We start from the raw sequence: 18379 nt of genomic DNA on the forward strand, positions 1-18379 counted from the left end.
AGATAACCCCATCAAAATTTAACCAAATCTAATAAAATTATTATATTAATAGCATTCTAATTACCCTATACTAATTACTCTAATTAATTCAATTAACTTATATTAAATTCCAATTAACCCTAACTAAACCCTAATCAACCCTCGTCTAACAAAATTCATATATTCATATCCTAAATCCTAAACTTAACCTAATCTAACTAAATTAATCTAACTTAAACTAACATATTAGGCTAAACTAAGGGATTTGAAAAAATCACAAAAATAAAAAATAATGTAGCAGCAGAAACTTATCCTGAGAAAAAAGAGTGCAACAACGGCAACAATAGCAATAGCTAAAGGAAGTTAAAGACGCTCTTCCTTCGTGCAACGCCCACTCATGATAGCAGAGAAGGGGATATCGGCAGTGACGGAGACAGTGGCGATGGTGGACCTCAATGGTGACGACAATGAAGGCTCGTGGTAGTTTGAGAAGAGAGAGACGACAAGTGTTGTGATGGTGGCAACAACGGTGGCCACATCGGAGGTCACTAGCGATGACAATGGAGGGTGGTGGAGGGTGGTGACCGCAATTTAGAGGATAAGAGAGAGAAGAGAGAAGAGAGGATAGAGAGAGAGAGAGAGAAAGAGAGAGAGAGAGAGGAGAGATGTGAATTTGAATTTAGGTTAAATTTATCGTAGAATTTTCTGTCAAACAAATCCAACGGTAACATCGGTTTTGTTAAGAAAAATAATGCGTTTCAGATTTTGATTACTGTTGAATTTATCCATCACAAATTCCGATGGTAATAAGCGCGCTATTTTAATTTGAATTCGCGCTAAGTGTTACTAGCGGATTTTGCAATAGATTACTTAATCCGACGGTAACACTTATAGCTCGATAAAATGTCATTGTTAACCGTCGCAAAGTCCGACAATAAATCTGCTGGTAATAATCGACTTAAAATCCAACGATAATTTCGACGAGTTTTAGTGAGTTTCTTGTAGTGAACAAGAGTCGTAAAAGTGTTTGATCTTTAAATTTGGCACAAACGAAGCTTGCTTCACTCGTTGATTGCCAAAGAGAGAAAGAAAGAATAGGAAGGGAAGAGAAAGAGAGTGCTACGAGGGAGTGAAGAGAAATAGAAAGCCTTTTTAGTGTATTTAGAGGGAGTATTTAGTGTATTTAGATTGAGTTTTACACATAAAAAAAAAAGTATTAGTGTGTGTTTGGTAAATATAGTAAGTGATTATACGTTGGAGTAGAACATATTATCAATTATTTGGGACATTCTAATCATGTAAGTTTATTATTTTTGCCTATTTAAAACTTATTATTTAGTTAATATTATTACTATTCATGATTAATTTGTTACCGTTTATTTGGTTAATATTATTTTAGCAATATTATTTTAATTTGTAATTATTATAATTAATAAATAATGTTAATATTTTAATACTTATCTTTTCTGCAAGAAAATAAAAAAAATTTCAAATATTATTTTTTAAAATAGTTTTAAATATAATATTATATTATTATAAGTTAAATAGTTGTAATGTTCATTATATTATCATAATATTCTATTAGCGTAATTAATAAATAATTAGTATTTTTAATTATTAATTATTTTTTAAAAATAATAAAAAATATTTTGAATTTATATTTTTTGGATAATTTTTATTGTAATATAATATTATTTAATTTATATAGTTGTATTTAACAATATTAATTTATTTTAATTTTATTAAAATTAATAAATAATATTTATTTTTTTAAATAGTTTTAATTATAATTTTATATTATTATAAGTTAAATAGTTGTAATATTCATTATATTATATGCTATTAGTCTAATTGATAAATAATTAGTGCTTTTTAATCATTAATTATTTTTTGAAAATAATAAAAAATATTTTGGATTTTTATTTTTTGGATAATTATTATAATATTGTATTATTTTAACTTAAATAGTTGTATTTAGCAATATTATTTTAAGGAAAGTTGTTATTATTATAATTAATAGATAGTTATATTTTTTTAACTTTTGATTATTTTCTGTTTATGTCCACGTGAAGTATCTATCACTACTCCGCGATTTTTAGCGAATTCACACTTATAGTTGGGGACAGCAAGTCTTGCACATCTTTATCGAGTACCGTACCATGCATCACGGTACAATTGTAAGGAGATGGATGACCTTCTTAATCGTTTATTTGTTTGGACGTAGGAACGAATGTTGTGGTTAGCATCCGTTCCAAAATAGCAGCTTGTGTAAAAATCAAAAGTTAATAGCCGTTTAAAATAAAATAAAATAATAATTTAATTGTCCAGAATAGGTTCGAAAATTTAGAAGTATTAATTAGAAAATTTAAAGGTAAAATTTGAATTCATTAGTTTTTTTTCAAGCGAAAAATTGCGTAAAAATGCGTACCGGTAAATTACCTGGTAGTACTGGCTTAAGTCTGTATGATACTGAGTAAGAGTAATAAAAATGGTAGAAAACTTAGAAAAATATTTAGAATTGGAAATCGAACGCTAATTCTAAAGGTTTTGGCCCCAAATTGGGCCAAACAAACAAAAAATGTTAAGCAGTTAGACCGGACCTAAATTGGACCCAAGTCCAACATATATAAACATATTTAATGAGCCATTTCAGCTCATTCATCACATAAACACAAGAAAATGTAGGTGAGATTGAAGAGGGAGAAGAGAAGGGTTTCACTATTCACCCCAATCTTCTCTTGGTCATAACTTGAGCTACAGAGCTCCGATTCGTGTGTCGTTTGCGGCCACACAAACCTCTTGCCAAGCTCTTCGATTTTATTCAAACAAAGTGGTAAGAAACTTTCAATTTCTTGTCAAGTTTTCTACCCTAACAGTTTTAAAATTTTGGATTTAGTTATTGAGTAGATTTTGTGATTTTAGTTGGTTAGGGGTAATCCAGCATTGGATTATTGTTAGATTTTGCCCCAAATACCGTTGGATAAGGTAAGTCACTTCGAAACTCTTGTGGTTTGGTGTATTTGTGAGCCCTAGTTATCAATTATGAAAAATTGTATGAATATAGCTTAAATTCTTGTGATTGGAGTAAAGTTGGTGGATTGGAATTGCTTGGAATTAGATTTTTAGGTCTGAAGCTTTGTTAAACTTGGTTGGAGGTCATTTTCAGTGTTTTGAGTTGTGCGAAAATCGACCAAGGTATGGTTTCAGTTTCCTTTAGTTAATATGTAATGATTTGTGAAACTTAGGCTAGTAGACTGTAAGATAGGATTGAATTAAATAAATAGTTGATTGAATTGTGTTTGTGGTATATGGATTTGATGAAGATTGAATAATTTGTATAAGTTGGATCATGATTATGGTGATATGTTGATAAATAATGATTGTAATGGATTGGAATGGTGTAATTGTGGTATGACTGAGGTTTGGATTGATAATCGTTGAGACTTGTGATTTTGAGAAAGAATTGTTAAAAGAATTGAGTGAGAATTGAATGGTTTAGATAGTTGTATGATTGAGAAATGGTGCGAGAATGTTTAGTATTGATTTTGGGTTGATTTGGTGCTATTTTGGGCTGTGAGTAAATTGATTTGGCATTATGAGTTTTGAAAGTTAGATGTTTTACAAATTTTGGTAAAAATTAATTTTTAACCAACTTTAACGAGCCATAACTTGTTCTCCAGACCCTCAATTTTAATGAAACTTAATTTAAATGAAAGTTACGTTCGAGAAGTTTAAGACGTTTAAAGAACGGGTGAAAAATATTTTAAAACGAAAAAGTTATGCATATTTGAAATTTGGTACAAAAATTTGAATTCTGTAGCAAACAACATTTTCAAAGATTTTTTAGGCATGCGTACACAGACAGTGCCACGCGATGCGAGTATTGGCCTCTGCTCAGTACTCATGCGTACGCAACACTGACATGCATACGCAAAAATGTCAAAAAATACACCCACGCGTACACGGAAGTTGATATGTGTACGCGAAAATGCAACGTTTACACTCCCGCGTACGCAGCCATTGGCATGTGTACGCAGCAACCCTTTTCTGTTTTGGACGCTTGCGTACGCAGATGATGCACGTGTATGCGACTTTGTCACATTTTAACCCATGCGTATGTGGATAGATGCATGCGTACGCATGATCCCTGTTTTACTGAAAACTTTTTTTTAAAGTTTAACAGTTCCTCTAGCCTTCTAAACTTCTTTAATTACTATTTAAGGCTCTTAGCTAGTGACTAGGTTTTGAGACTAGTGAGGATGGGTTAAGTAACTTAATTAGATATTTTCTGTTAATGAGTTTAGAAGACAGTGACTTAAGCTTGGGAAGTACTATGGATGGACTAGTTAAGTGAATTGGTGGAGTGCTGTATTGACGATGAATTTGAGAAATTGAGAACTGATGATGGTTATCATGAGTTTGGAATTTGAAAAGGAATGATGAACTTGTTAGATACTGAAAGTGATCATTAAGACTGATTTTATGCTATTGATATGCTGAGATTCGGTAAGTCACTATGCGCCTGGCAAGGATGGTAGTTAATCCTGCTTGTCGAGGTTGCAGCACTGGCGTAAGTACGGTGGTTAATCTTGCTTATGTTGAGATGCGAGGTTTGATGCTGATTATCTTGCTCGCATCCTTTCGAATCGCAAGAGTGGGCCAGGCACTATATTCCTAGATAGTGGGTCATGAGCACTATATCCCTGGGGTACCAATTATTCGTGATCGAAAGGCGACATCTCAAAGGGATGTGCCGGGTTGGCAGTTGAACCGACAAGTGATATCACGACCAATGGGACGGACATTATCATGTGCATCTTCTATGTGTTTGCTTGCTTTGCCTAATTGCATCTATTGCCTAAATGTATAACATGCTTACTTGCTTCTTGAATTTCTTGCTGTAAATATATATTACTTCTGCTTTACTTGCGTGCATTATCTGTGTTTTTTACGGAAATTGAGGAGGTTCGGTAGGCGGTGGTGATGAGATCGCATGGAGGATAGGATAGCGAAGGCTGTGGGATAGCAGTGTTTCTGTTAGTTTATAATTTCCTTAAGATAGATAACCCTTTTATGGTTTAAGTTTTATTTTGAGTTGAATCTTTATATTCGGTTTGCAGTTCTAAGATTGCCTTTAGCGTCCTGGAACGTTATATCTTATCTATTGGGCACTGTTACCATGCTGAGAACCTCTGGTTCTCATACCATATGTTATTGTTATTTTTTATATGCAGGTCGCAATCTACCTCGGTGAGTTTGCGGATGGTGACAGAGCGGAGGATGACTCTCTTTTGGTCTTTTGATTATTTTGATATAGTTATTCTCTCACTTTTGTATATTGTACTTGCTGCCTTAGATGGCGTAACTTTGAGAGATAAGATGTATGTGTTTAGCTTTCAAAAACTTTGTTGTATCTGTTTTAACTAGTCAGCCTAAACTCCGCGGGTAAAGACTAAGTTTCTTTACACACACACACACACACACACACACACCTTGTTTACTCTATTTATCTTTTGTATCTACGCGTTTAGTTATCACATATGAACGCTTTGTGCTTTTGTATCTCTGTTTTCTGCGTCTTTGAGCTTTGTTCCTTCATCGGACTTCTAGTATATTATATTTTTGATTATATATTACTGTATGAGCTGTAGAACTATCATGACGCTTTGTCGTCCTTTGCTTTATGGCTAGAGGTAAGGCTAAGGGTAATAGGGTGTTACAGCTTGCACCAGTTACATATTAGTTGCTCAAAGATAATAGTACATATTTTAATTTGTATTTTATTCGTATTTACCTGTATTTTACTAACAGTACATATGTTATGTGTTTTAACGTCATGTGTTGCAAGTAGAGTCATTGTGCATGAAACAAAGCATATACATTGAAGAGCACAACGTCTTTTAAGAAAGAAATATATGATATGGAAGAGGCCAGTATTTGTGCTCTATGTATGTTAATGTTAATTATGATATTAATTTTCCAATAATATGTTTCAGTTTGTCTGGCGGCCGTATCAAGGCCTGATCATACCTGACGACCTAGAACTATATTTCCTGCACGTTACAAATTTGCTTCTATCCGGTGAGTGACAAATTGAGAGTAACTAAATCTGGCATGCTTGGACAAGCGTCGACACAGGAAGGTTTTGGGCACCCTTCAACACTAAATTTATGCACTTGACTAAGTTCGTCATCATGTGACCTCATCAATGTCCCTCGTTAAATTTCAATACCTATTGGGAAACTTTGATGTTGTTGCACCATAAGAAATATGTCTCATCTCGCTCTTGTAACTTCTTGTATTTGATGTTGTACTCCTCCACTATCCTTGAATAGCCTACAAATCACACTGTACATCGTCGTATTAGGCACTGCCAGCACATCATAAGTAGAAATAATAGTAGCATCAAATACTTATATTAACAACAAGCTTATGCAAGTACGGGGCCTTGAATACCCTTAAAAAGTTGCTACTGATGTGCCTAATGCAAAACATCTACATGCTCTTGGAGGTTGTCAATTATTGTTGCTATGATTTACTGTTGTCCTCATTGACTCATAGTGATAAGAGATTATCTCCACGCCATCTCTCCTAATAATATGCCTTCATAATTACTGAAAAAAAAATACCACGGATTAGCGGTCTTTCCCCTTCATGATGCCAAAAGCATTTGGCATAATATTTTGGTTTCCTTCATGTGCAACTGTAATCAAAAGGACACCTTTCTATTTTTCGTAAAGGTGTATGCCATCGATCTGAACCAGAGGCTTGCAATGTCGGAACGCTTTAATGCATGAATTGAAACTCTATAATATCCAACAAAGTATCTTGACACCGTCCACCTCTTCACTCCTGTTATATAGGGGGTCGTGTTTCTATCTGAGCCAGACATCTTCTGAACCATTATCATGTACCATAATTGAAAAGCTTGGTAAGATTCTTTTCAACCACCGAAGATTTGTTTGATCGACTTCTACTTTGTCAACTAAGCCTTTCGGTAACTGATGGTGTAGTTGAACCTGGACTGAACTTCCACAATCATAGACTTCACCTTCAGGGATGGGTTGGTTTCAACCAATGGCCTTATAGCCTTTGCAACAGTGTTTGAGTCCAACTTGCAACGATCCTATGAAAATCGTTCCTATGGTGCACGTATGCCTCCGGTTGTATCTCCGTATCTCCCAACAACCTTTCTTCCGTATCAATCTGGCTCGAATAAGCTAATCGCATCCATGACCATATATCTTGAATTTTGCATAGAACGTTTGTGTCTCGGACTCATATACAGTATGATTGACTCCTCTAGAGATAATATAGCTCCTAATTGTCGCAACGACTAACTATCTAGAACTATATTCCATTCCGATCCTAAACTCCCTGTCCTCAGGAACAACAATACCTTTAGAAAAAGTAAATTGTCACTCATCAATCTAACCAAAATATAAATTAAGAAAAATGTATTACTCACTTCTCACGTACCTATGTTCGCATATTCGGAGAATTCTGGTGGATACATGGTGTCAAGATCCAAGTTACGCATAAAAGGTGGAACATCAATGGGTTGACTGACTGCAGGTGGAACCACTACATTTTCCATGACTGCCTCACCTGCCCCATCACCATCCTCACTCTCATAATTGCTTCGTGGTTAGCTTCGAAGTCCTCTTTGCTATCACTATTCGTTCATTCGTACACTTCAACTCTATCATCTTCTATGTCTGAGTCATGTTGAATCTCATCTGTAGCTATATGTTCAAATTCAATATACAACTTAATCTTCGGCTGTTGCACCTGAGTTTGCTGGTGAATATAAAATATATGCTACATACTATATATTAGACCGCCAAATACGATAATGGGATTCTTGTATAAAATATTGCTCACCTTCTTTAAGATATCACTCTCTTTGCTTTGACAAAGATTGCACTGTACCTTTGTAAACGTCGTAGTGCAAGGATTCACAAACAAAATCGGATTCTCACACACAAAAGTCACCCTCATATTTATTTCGTATAATCTTACTATTGTAATATACGAGTATATTGCGGTACCCTCTATGATACCACTAACACACTAAAACAACTCTCCTAACAATAAAGTAAAATGGCAAATAAACTTTATATTTATAGACAGACCACTCAACACAAGTCACATGTTGAAATTACATCAAATTAATACATGACACGTGCCCAACACGCCCTATGCGTGCTAGATGAGAGCTTGCCATTGTTTAACACGCGTCCTGCTTGCTAGTGCAACACACTATTTGGGTGTTGGACATACTTCCCCTGCAGCTTTCACCCACTTACAATTACACAAAATTGACCCATTTTTAGTAAAAACATACTCAATATTTCCATACGTAAAAAAATAGCCTAAAAACAACCTAAGTTTGAAATTGAAGAGTAGTACATAGCTAGAAATGACAAATTCAAAGTTTGGGTTTCTCTTCCAAGCTCTGCAGTCACATGACAAAATAGAATTTTGAATTTCAGGATTGGAAAGAATTTGGAATTTTCAATTGGATTTTCTTCTTTTTTGTGCACGTGCTATGCTTACTGAAAATTTACGTTTGATTTTCCTGCACTAAAATACGTAGGAGGACCTTTTATCAATACTCAACGATGAGATACCACAGAGCTAATTTGATTTTCTTTTGGACTTGACCACAGAGCTAATTGAACCGTGGAAATGGTCGTTCTTGAAAGAGAATGACATAATAACCTTTTTTTAGTTGCTTTTCCTTCATTGAGTCAGAGCGACAAAAATGAAATACTGATTTGCATGATGGGCTTTTTTTCTTTGGATCTCATACTGGGCTAAATTATACACTAGGTTATTGCTAAAAAAATTTTCATAAGTTGTTTGTTCGGTTTTACCGATGCACCGAAATTTTGTGCAATAATAGAATCCGCAACAATAAGAAAAAGTGGATGGGTGGGGCCAGGGGCTTAGATGGAGAAGGAAGAGAGAGAACGTGGGTGGGGTAGAAGTAATGAAGTATGCGTTGGGCATAGTTGGTGCCCGTACCATACCTTCAAGAATGAACGGCACACGACACCACACTTGAAAACAAAATATCCCGCCCTTCCATTATTACCATCCTATCCTCCTCCCATTCATTTTCTCCAATAAAAATCTCAAATCTTCTCTTCTCAATTCTCATTCACTCACTCACTCACTCACTCACTCTATCTCGTTCCTAATTCACCAAACCTAAATCTCTCTCTCAGAGAAGTAACCGCCACAGCAATGAGAGAGATCTTGCACGTGCAGGGAGGTCAATGTGGGAACCAAATCGGCTCCAAGTTCTGGGAGGTGATCTGCGACGAGCACGGCATCGATCCTACTGGAAAGTACAACGGCCAAGCCTCCTCCGATATCCAGCTCGAGAGGATCAATGTCTACTACAATGAAGCTTCTGGTGGAAGGTACGTTCCCAGGGCTGTGCTCATGGATCTTGAGCCTGGTACCATGGACAGCATCAGATCTGGTCCATACGGTAAGATCTTTCGACCTGATAACTTCGTCTTTGGCCAGTCCGGTGCCGGAAACAACTGGGCGAAAGGTCACTACACCGAAGGTGCTGAGTTGATTGACGCCGTTCTCGACGTCGTTCGCAAAGAGGCCGAGAACTGCGACTGCTTGCAAGGTACTTTCATTTCCTTCGCTGTGCTTCTCTGCTTTTAGCTCAGTTTCTCTGTCTTTTGTTTGAACGATCTTCACTATTAAGCTCCCTTGAATGTGATTCGTTTTGAGTAATGTGTGTGATACGATGTCCTTTTAGATTTGTTAAATTTCGATGTAGATATTTCTAGCCATTGTTATCGATGGATTTGCTTGATGTGAAAGTTTCATTTTATCAGTATAGTAATGCTCGAGAATTGATCTGGTAAGTTCTAACCGAGACTGTGAAATTCGACTACTAAGTTTGACTTAATCCGCAAAGAAATCGCTGAATTACTTATACGCCATAAACCATATTTCCTAGGTGTATTAATCATTTGTACTTGTTTGACAGAATGATAGAACACTTCTAAGAGATCCGATTCTCTTTTGTAGAATAAATTATTTTTGGCATTAATGAATACTATGGGGATCTTGATAAATGGACACCATGAATCGAAAGTAATTGCATCACAAATGACATCTCACTCGGCTTGTTTTCTGGATTGTTTATTCTCTATGTTATCCGTAGATCTATCACAAGAAAAGAAAAAGAAACAGAGCGAATAATAGTAGGTCCAGAACTGTTAGCATCAGTTTTTTTTTTTTTTTTTCCTGACATCTTTCCACTACAATAATTGGTACTCAATCATTTTTCTCAAGTTGGTGAGGCTGAGTTGTTAACATGGCCTCAGTTGTCAGGACTCGTAACAAGGGATGACCAGGGAGGGATCACATTATCTTTTTATGCTAGTGCATGGTTTGTTTCTTCTTCCATTAGTCTATTACCACTACTACAGTTTTTTTGTTCCATTGTCGAAAGAGGGTTCTTTTGTGTAAATAAACCATGGAACTAAGTTGGATGAATAATTAAATTAAAAGGAGTATGAAACAAACTGATCTGCCTCCGAAAAGAGTTAGAATTGAAATCCACTTGGAACTACATGATAAAGAGTTTATACTATGTCGAATGTGGAGATGTGGCTCAAACTCCGAACCTACTGCTAGAGATTCGTTATTCGAATTTTAATATTTTAATTTTGTTTGAGATTTCAGTATTTTTTTTGAACTTATGGATATCTGTTGCCCTTTATTCTAAATATAATATTTGATTTTATCAGGTTTTCAAGTTTGCCACTCGCTAGGAGGAGGCACTGGTTCTGGCATGGGAACACTTCTGATCTCGAAGATTAGGGAGGAATACCCAGATAGAATGATGCTCACATTCTCTGTTTTTCCATCTCCAAAGGTCTCAGACACTGTTGTGGAGCCATACAATGCAACTTTATCGATACACCAGTTGGTGGAAAATGCAGACGAATGCATGGTTCTTGATAATGAAGCACTTTATGACATTTGCTTCAGGACCTTGAAGCTCAGTACGCCAAGCTGTAAGTATTATCTCATCTGTTCCATATGCTTTAAAAGATTATGCATATAACCAAACAATAATAACCTCTGTTAATTTCTTTTCCTTCGTGGTGTACCTACAGTTGGTGATCTGAACCATCTGATTTCTGCAACTATGAGTGGGGTAACGTGCTGCTTAAGGTTCCCTGGTCAACTGAATTCTGACCTCAGGAAGCTGGCAGTCAATCTGATCCCATTCCCACGTCTTCACTTCTTCATGGTGGGGTTTGCGCCTCTCACATCTCGTGGGTCGCAGCAGTATGTCTCCCTCACTGTTCCAGAACTGACTCAGCAGATGTGGGACGCCAAAAATATGATGTGTGCTGCTGATCCTCGACATGGCCGTTACCTGACGGCTTCAGCAATGTTCAGGGGAAAGATGAGCACGAAAGAGGTGGATGAGCAAATGATCAATGTGCAGAACAAGAACTCGTCGTACTTCGTGGAATGGATTCCCAACAATGTGAAGTCCAGTGTGTGTGATATTCCACCCAAGAATCTGAAGATGTCGTCCACCTTTATTGGAAACTCGACATCAATTCAAGAGATGTTCAGGAGGGTCAGTGAGCAGTTCACGGCAATGTTCAGGCGCAAGGCTTTCTTGCACTGGTACACTGGGGAAGGAATGGACGAGATGGAGTTCACCGAAGCAGAGAGTAACATGAATGATCTAGTTGCGGAGTACCAGCAATACCAGGATGCAACAGCCGAGGATGAGGAGGAGGAGCTCTATGAAGATGATGGTGAAGAGGCCTATAACGAGTAGAATCAAGAATGTTTGCTACCTAAGAGATCATGTCTCCATTGTAGCCACCTAAATCAATATACAAAGCTTTACCGCTCATCGTATATCTACTGCCATATGCAATTCTGTATCTCCTTATATTTTTGCTGATTTACTCGTTCAAATGTATTACATTTCTGGCCTGTCAAACAAAGACAATAGTTTATTCATATATACTTCTATTTCGATTTAATAATATCAAGCATGCAAGTTCATTAGTTTGGTATCATTCCAATTCACATTGCATTTAGTAAACTTGTGGGATTCTGTCATCCTAAAATTGAAAGAAAAGCCACTCCCATGGTCTAGAGGAAGCCAAACTTGTACTTAGAAGTTAGAACCTCTCACCAGGCCAAAAGATGGGTATCCTTTATTTGTTGCTGTTCCATATTAAGATGTACAGTTTGGTGATGCTTGTGGGTCGCTAAAACATAACCGATTTAAAGATCGATATTCTACAAACAAATAGGTGAAAAACACCAGGTGAAACTACTGATTTGTTGGGCTGTTAATCATTAATTTTTTGAATTAAGAAATCATGCCCTAAAGTCTTGGATCCGTGTTTGTTAATAGTGGTTATTTAATAGAGTAATTAATAACAAGAAAATAGATATTTATAGTAAGAATTAGTAGGTTAATTAGCTGAAGCAGTAAAGGGTTGTATGAGTTTGTTAGTGAGTGGGAATACATATGCAAGTAACGTATAGTGTAAAATGTGAGTACTCATTGGTGATATGAATAGAGTGTTCATGGATCAGATTTGATTCGCATATCTGCAGTATTTATCTGAATTTGATTTAAAAATTGCGGATATCGATCCGATTCGTACACTAATAGGATCGGATTGCGAATTTTATGTAGGTATTTGCATATCTGACTTGTGTATCCGCAAAAATAAATAAATAAATAAGTAAATATTCTTTTTTTGTTTTATTTCATCTAATAATTATCATATATATTATATTATTTTATTTTTATTATTTAAAAAAAATATGTTTAACAATATTTTAAAAGTAAACATGTTTAAAAAGGTAAAAAAAATTATTTTTATTAATATTTTTTAATAAAAATAAACTTTTTAAAATATTTATATATTTTGCGGATATATCCGATATTCAATCCGCAAATGTGCGGATCAGATCCAAGCTTAAAAGTCGGGGATATTGGATCCGATGATTTTAGTGTGGATCGGATCGAGATTTATGCCAAATCCGATTCGATCCGATCCGCGTTCACCCCTAGATATAATGTTACTTGTTTAAGGTTTTGTTCTATCCATAGAAGTTTGACCGAGTTATAACATCTCCTCGCCAACCGCTGACGGATCCTTTGAGGAGCTATATGTCAACCTGAATGAGCACGATGAGATGGAACGTCTATAGAAGGCATTCTAACGCTCAAGTCAACATATCAGAATATCAAAAAAGAAAAGCTTAAGATATTAGAGTATTGTTCCAAATTGACCTGCCTTGCTTAGTATCACCTTCCTTGCTTATATAGGAGAGGGATTGAGTTTAATTGATGGAGTTCAGCATACTTTTCTGATTCTCGGTAGAATCTGTTACTGTGAATATTGCTATTTCACGTTTGGATTACTGTCTCGTTTATTTTGACTTAGTCTATATAGGTTCGTTATATCCGAGTTTGTTGCGTTTGTGGCAGAGGTGATAGGGATAGTGGCCAAATTATAATGTCCATATCATAGTTCCCAAGCTTAACTTGTTCCGATGTAAGGAGGTAGGTCGAGCTTTGTATACCTCGGCTACTTGTATAGCGTGTGTTGAGGGTATAAGCCCCTAAGCGCGACCGGTCATTGCTCATGGGGAATCAGAACAATTTTTTATTTCTCTCTCTTAATTAAAGTGGAGACGTTTCTTTTATCCACGATGAGTTAATGTATGTGACATGTGGTGTAAATTTCTATGTTCTCCTATCCTAATTAAAGTGGAGACATTTTTTCTATCCACGACGAGTTAATGTATGTGACATGTGGCGCAAATTTTGATGTTCTCCTATCTGTTAGATGAAAAGTATTGTGATAATTTTAAGTCAATGGCATGGATTTAATACAATGGTGAGCTAGAAGTGTAACTGTTTGGATTTTTGATTTGATGTCTTAATGGTCCTTTCGAACTTTCCCCAAGTTTTTATTTGTGGTTTTAGTGAGGTAATAGTTTTGTAATATTGGTGAAAAATATGAGTTAGAAAGGTAAGTTTTCTTTTCTCCTTTTTCGAGGGTTACCTGAAACTAGATTGTTTTTGGGCCTGAACGTGAGGTTCAAAGTCTTTTTGGGCATCGTTTGATTTTCGTTGATGTCGAGGTGTCGCTGTCTAAGTTTCTCGTGAGAAGGTGGGGGTGATACTTGCAAGGGATTCTAATACTTAAGTTAGTAAGAGTTTTAGACATGTTTTTAGTAGATTGGGTCCTGAATATACCTGAAGATGTTAGTGTATTTATAATAGAATAGATAACTACCTTTTAGTGTAGTTTCACCTTTGATGGTGGATAACCATTCTTTTTTTTCTTGGAACGTTGTTGACATCTCCTTTCTAAATGAGTGAGAGATATTTTAGGAGTTAGTTACTTATCTAGATAAGTAGGGTTGAACTGCTGTCGTCACGCTCGACCTATATGAAGTCAAATGGTTGTAGAGGAGGCCAGCTCTCTTGGGTGGACTTTGATTCATTTTGGGCCTGGCTATGCTTTTGGGTCAGGGTATGAACAGTGTCACTGCTTGAATCCGAGCTTGACAAGGTTGGCCTCAAGCATTTGTAGATCATGTTGCTTCCTTATGCGCTTAATAGATCGTGTCGGACACACCGACTTTTTGGGGACTAAGTCGGATACTCTATGTGTTTTTGTGAAAATTTTGAAACGTAATGTCTTTTTATTGTCTTTGTACGTTACTTCTGCAGTTACCTTGGTAACCATGTGTGCTATAAATGAGGGGGTAAAAAATTACTCCTTTGTCCCTAGCATCTTATAAATACCAAAATTCTTTCTCTTTCTTCATTTTTTATTCTTACCTTGGCATGGATTGAAATTAACCCTGATAAATGTAGAGCGGTCCTGAAAATGAAGAGTCCGACCTGTTTAAAGGAAGTTCAGCAGCTGAACGGCCGACTTGCAGCTCTGTCTAGGTTTTTAGCAGGATTAGCATTAAGATCCTTAGCACTTTTTGCCCTACTGAGAAAAGGATGCCAGTTCGAATGGACTTCTGAATGTGAAGAAGCCTTTCAGAAGTTCAAAAGGTTTCTAAGCATTAATACGGGAAGATGAGGTCGGGCAGCATCCTGTCTACTTCACAAGTAAGGTACTATAAGGCCTTGAACTAAGGTATCAAAAACTCGAGAAGTTCGCATCCGCCTTAGTCGTAGCATCTAGAAGGCTTCGGCCTTATTTTCAAACTCATACTATAAGAGTTCGGACGAACCAACCCATGAAGCAAATCCTTTAGAAAACGGATGTTGCGAGCATAATGGTTCAATGGCCTATAGAGTTATCCAAATTCGACTTGAAATACGAAAATCGGACAGCTATCAAAGCCCAATGCCTCACCGACTTCATGGCCGAATACGCAGGAGATCAATAGGAGGCCTTCACAACCTGGGAATTATACGTGGATGGCTCCTCCAACAAAGTCGGAAGTGGTGCAGGCATAATACTGGTTAATCAAGAAGGAACTCAAATAGAAGTCTCCTTGAAATTTGAATTTCCGGCCTCCAATAATCAGGCAGAATATGAAGCCCTTGATTACTGGGCTAAAGCTAGCCAAAGAAGTCAGAGTGACCAAAGTAGTAGCCTTCAGTGACTTTCAAGTCGTGATTTCTCAGATTAATGGAGAGTACTAGGCAAAAGATCCCAACATGAAGAGGTACTTGGAAAGAACACTCGAGCTTCTTAGGCAGTTCCTCGAAACGGAAGTCAGACACATAACAAGGGAGCTCAACAGCAGAGCCGATGCCTTTCCAAACTGGGAAGTACCAAGCCGGGAGGAAATAATAGAAGTCTGATATAAGAAACTCTCCAGGAACCTTCGGTCACAAAGGCAGATAACAGGCTGGACATCTTGCCAGTCTCCGGCCTAGTCCTCGGATGAATGACACCTCTGATTGAATACTTAAAATTTGACATCCTTCCCGAAGAACAAAAGGAGGCTCAAAAACTTATAAGGGAGGCTCAGAACTATACCTTGGTGCAAAATGTCCTTTATAGAAGAGGGATATCTAAACCATTGCTGAAGTGCGTCCCAACCTCTAAGACGGCAGAAGTCTTGGAAGAAATACACAATGGCATCTGCGGAAACCATCTCGGAGCTAGATCCCTAGCTAGGAAAGTAATCCGAGCCGGGTTCTTTTGGCTAACCCTACAAAGAGATGACATCGACTTTGTGAAAAAGTGTCAACCTTGTCAGATGCATGCAAATTTCCACGTCGCTCCCCCAGAAGAGCTCATTAGTGTGACTTCTCCATGGCCATTTGCAAAGTGGGGACTGAACCTACTCAGACCTTTCCCTCAAACGCCAGGAAAAGTAAAGTTTCTCATTGTGGGAGTAGATTACTTCACTAAGTGGATAGAAGCAGAGCCATTAGCTACTATTACGGCACAGAGAAGTCGAAAATTTTTGTATAGAAATATTACTACCCGATTTGGAGTCCCACACTCCATCCCAACTGATAATGGTACACAATTTACTGACTCTACATTCAGAAACTTGATGGCTAGCATGAAAATCAAGCATCAATTCACCTTGGTCGAGCATCCCCAAGCAAATGGACAAGCAGAGGCAGGCAATAAAATTATATTAGTAGGGTTAAGGAAAAGGCTTCAAGAAGCAAATGGAGCTTGGGCTGAAGAGCTTTCTCAGGTATTATAGGCCTACCGAACCACACCTCATTCAACTATTGGCAAAACACCTTTCCGACTTGCTTACGGCATCGAAGCCATGATCCCCATAGAGGTCAATGAGCAAAGCCTAGGGGTGAGATTTTACAATGAGGTCGGAAACGTCCAAGCACACAAAGAGGAGCTTGAATTGCTCCCAGAAATCCGAGAACAAGCCTAGATAAGAGAAGCAACGATAAAACAAAGGATGGCAACAAGGTACAACCAAAAGGTCATTCGAAGAAGCTTCGCCTCAGACGACTTAGTGCTCATCTGAAATGACATCGGAGTGAACAAGTCGGGAGAAGGAAAACTCGCTGCAAAATGGAAAGGACCCTACAAGATAGTTGAGGTCTTTGGAAAGGCTACTATAAAGTGTCCGATCTAGGAGGATCCGAGCTTCCAAGGTCATGGCACGCTTGCAATATGAAGAGATATTACAGCTAGAAGCGAACCTCGCTCCTTGATGTACTCTTTTTCCTGACTTCATGGTTTTTTCCCAAAAAGGGTTTTCCTGGATGGGGTTTTAATGAGGCATCAAAGCGAGGGCTAGTGGCAAAAAATTCAATCCTTTAGTAGCAAAATCACCCTTGTAAAGCCACAGTGCATTAGTAATAATATCTCTCTTCTAACTCTTTATCTTTCTCTTTAGAAATTCCATTATTACTCTATGATACGCACTGACTTAAGCTCGAAAAAGTACGAAAATTCGTTGACCAACCTAACATAGTTGGCTAGATAAAGCGACGAAGTACAGGTCGGTGTAAAGAGGTTATAAAATTCGATCATAAATAGCACATAAACAATATAGCTAACGACTTATAAGTCGGAAAGCCCAAGTAAAATAAAATGCATCACAAGAATAACCTAAGTCATGAAAACAATTCAATAAATTAAGTAAAATTGAACGTATAAGGTCCAAATAATGGAAGCTAAGAGATTCGAAGATTCTTTAAGAATTCAAAGGAAAAAGGATTCCTTGGAGAAACTTTTATCAAAATCACTCAAGAAAAAGTTTTCTCAAAAACTTTATTGAGCAGCGAAAACATTGTCCTCAGACAAACGTCTGAGCCTTCTCAAAAGCTTTACAAAACTAAAGCAGAAAAAGGTTTTACAAAAAGCTTCGACTACTCAACAAAGTTTTATCCTATAATAAAAAGAAGCTTCATAATAAACAAACTGTTGTTAAAAGACCCTATAAAAAGGACCAAGTGTCAAGGAACCACCAGCAAAATATACAAACAAATATAAAGAGTTCATAAAAAGGACCCACAAGTCGGGCCTTTAAAAATATCATCACTTGGGACCAAGAAGGGGGTTTGAATCATCGGCAGGAGAAGAGGTCGGTTCGGCCGCAGAAGTTGGAGGGGTCAGTGGGATCTCTTCAGCAACAGGAGCTGAAATCACCTCGGGAGCCGCAGAAGAAGACGTCATATCTACCTCACGGGGAGGGGATTCAATGATGCATTGCCCCACCGTCTTCAGCTCGGAATCAGTCTCGGGACGAGGAGGAAATACTATCTCACCATTAATGACCACCTTGTCGGGATGAAGAGGTGACAGGTCCAAGTCGGGAGCAATAACTCTGACCTGCTCCTTTAGGACCCTAAACACCTCTTCAGTCCCTTCAACAATAGAATCCTCTAAATCCTGAT

General features: G+C 37.2%; 1 protein-coding gene across 1 annotated transcript; it reads left to right on the plus strand.

The window, feature by feature from the left end:
• Positions 1 to 8932: 8932 nt before the first annotated feature.
• LOC112767161 (tubulin beta chain) lies at positions 8933 to 12057 on the plus strand. Its single transcript, XM_025813041.3, has 3 exons — positions 8933 to 9631; positions 10767 to 11036; positions 11139 to 12057. The coding sequence occupies exons 1-3, from the start codon at positions 9232 to 9234 to the stop codon at positions 11819 to 11821; spliced, it is 1353 nt and encodes a 450-aa protein (XP_025668826.1). The 5' UTR covers positions 8933 to 9231; the 3' UTR covers positions 11822 to 12057.
• Positions 12058 to 18379: the final 6322 nt, after the last annotated feature.

Source organism: Arachis hypogaea, chromosome 17, assembly GCF_003086295.3.
Source record: "Arachis hypogaea cultivar Tifrunner chromosome 17, arahy.Tifrunner.gnm2.J5K5, whole genome shotgun sequence".
NCBI classification, from domain to species: domain Eukaryota; kingdom Viridiplantae; phylum Streptophyta; class Magnoliopsida; order Fabales; family Fabaceae; genus Arachis; species Arachis hypogaea.

Coding starts and splice junctions, on each gene's coding strand:
- LOC112767161 (XM_025813041.3), top strand. CDS start 9,232: ATGAGAGAGATCTTGCACGTGCAGGGAGGTCAATGTGGGAACCAAATC. Junction 9,632..10,766: donor GAACTGCGACTGCTTGCAAG/GTACTTTCATTT, acceptor TGATTTTATCAG/GTTTTCAAGTTTGCCACTCG. Junction 11,037..11,138: donor GAAGCTCAGTACGCCAAGCT/GTAAGTATTATC, acceptor GTGTACCTACAG/TTGGTGATCTGAACCATCTG.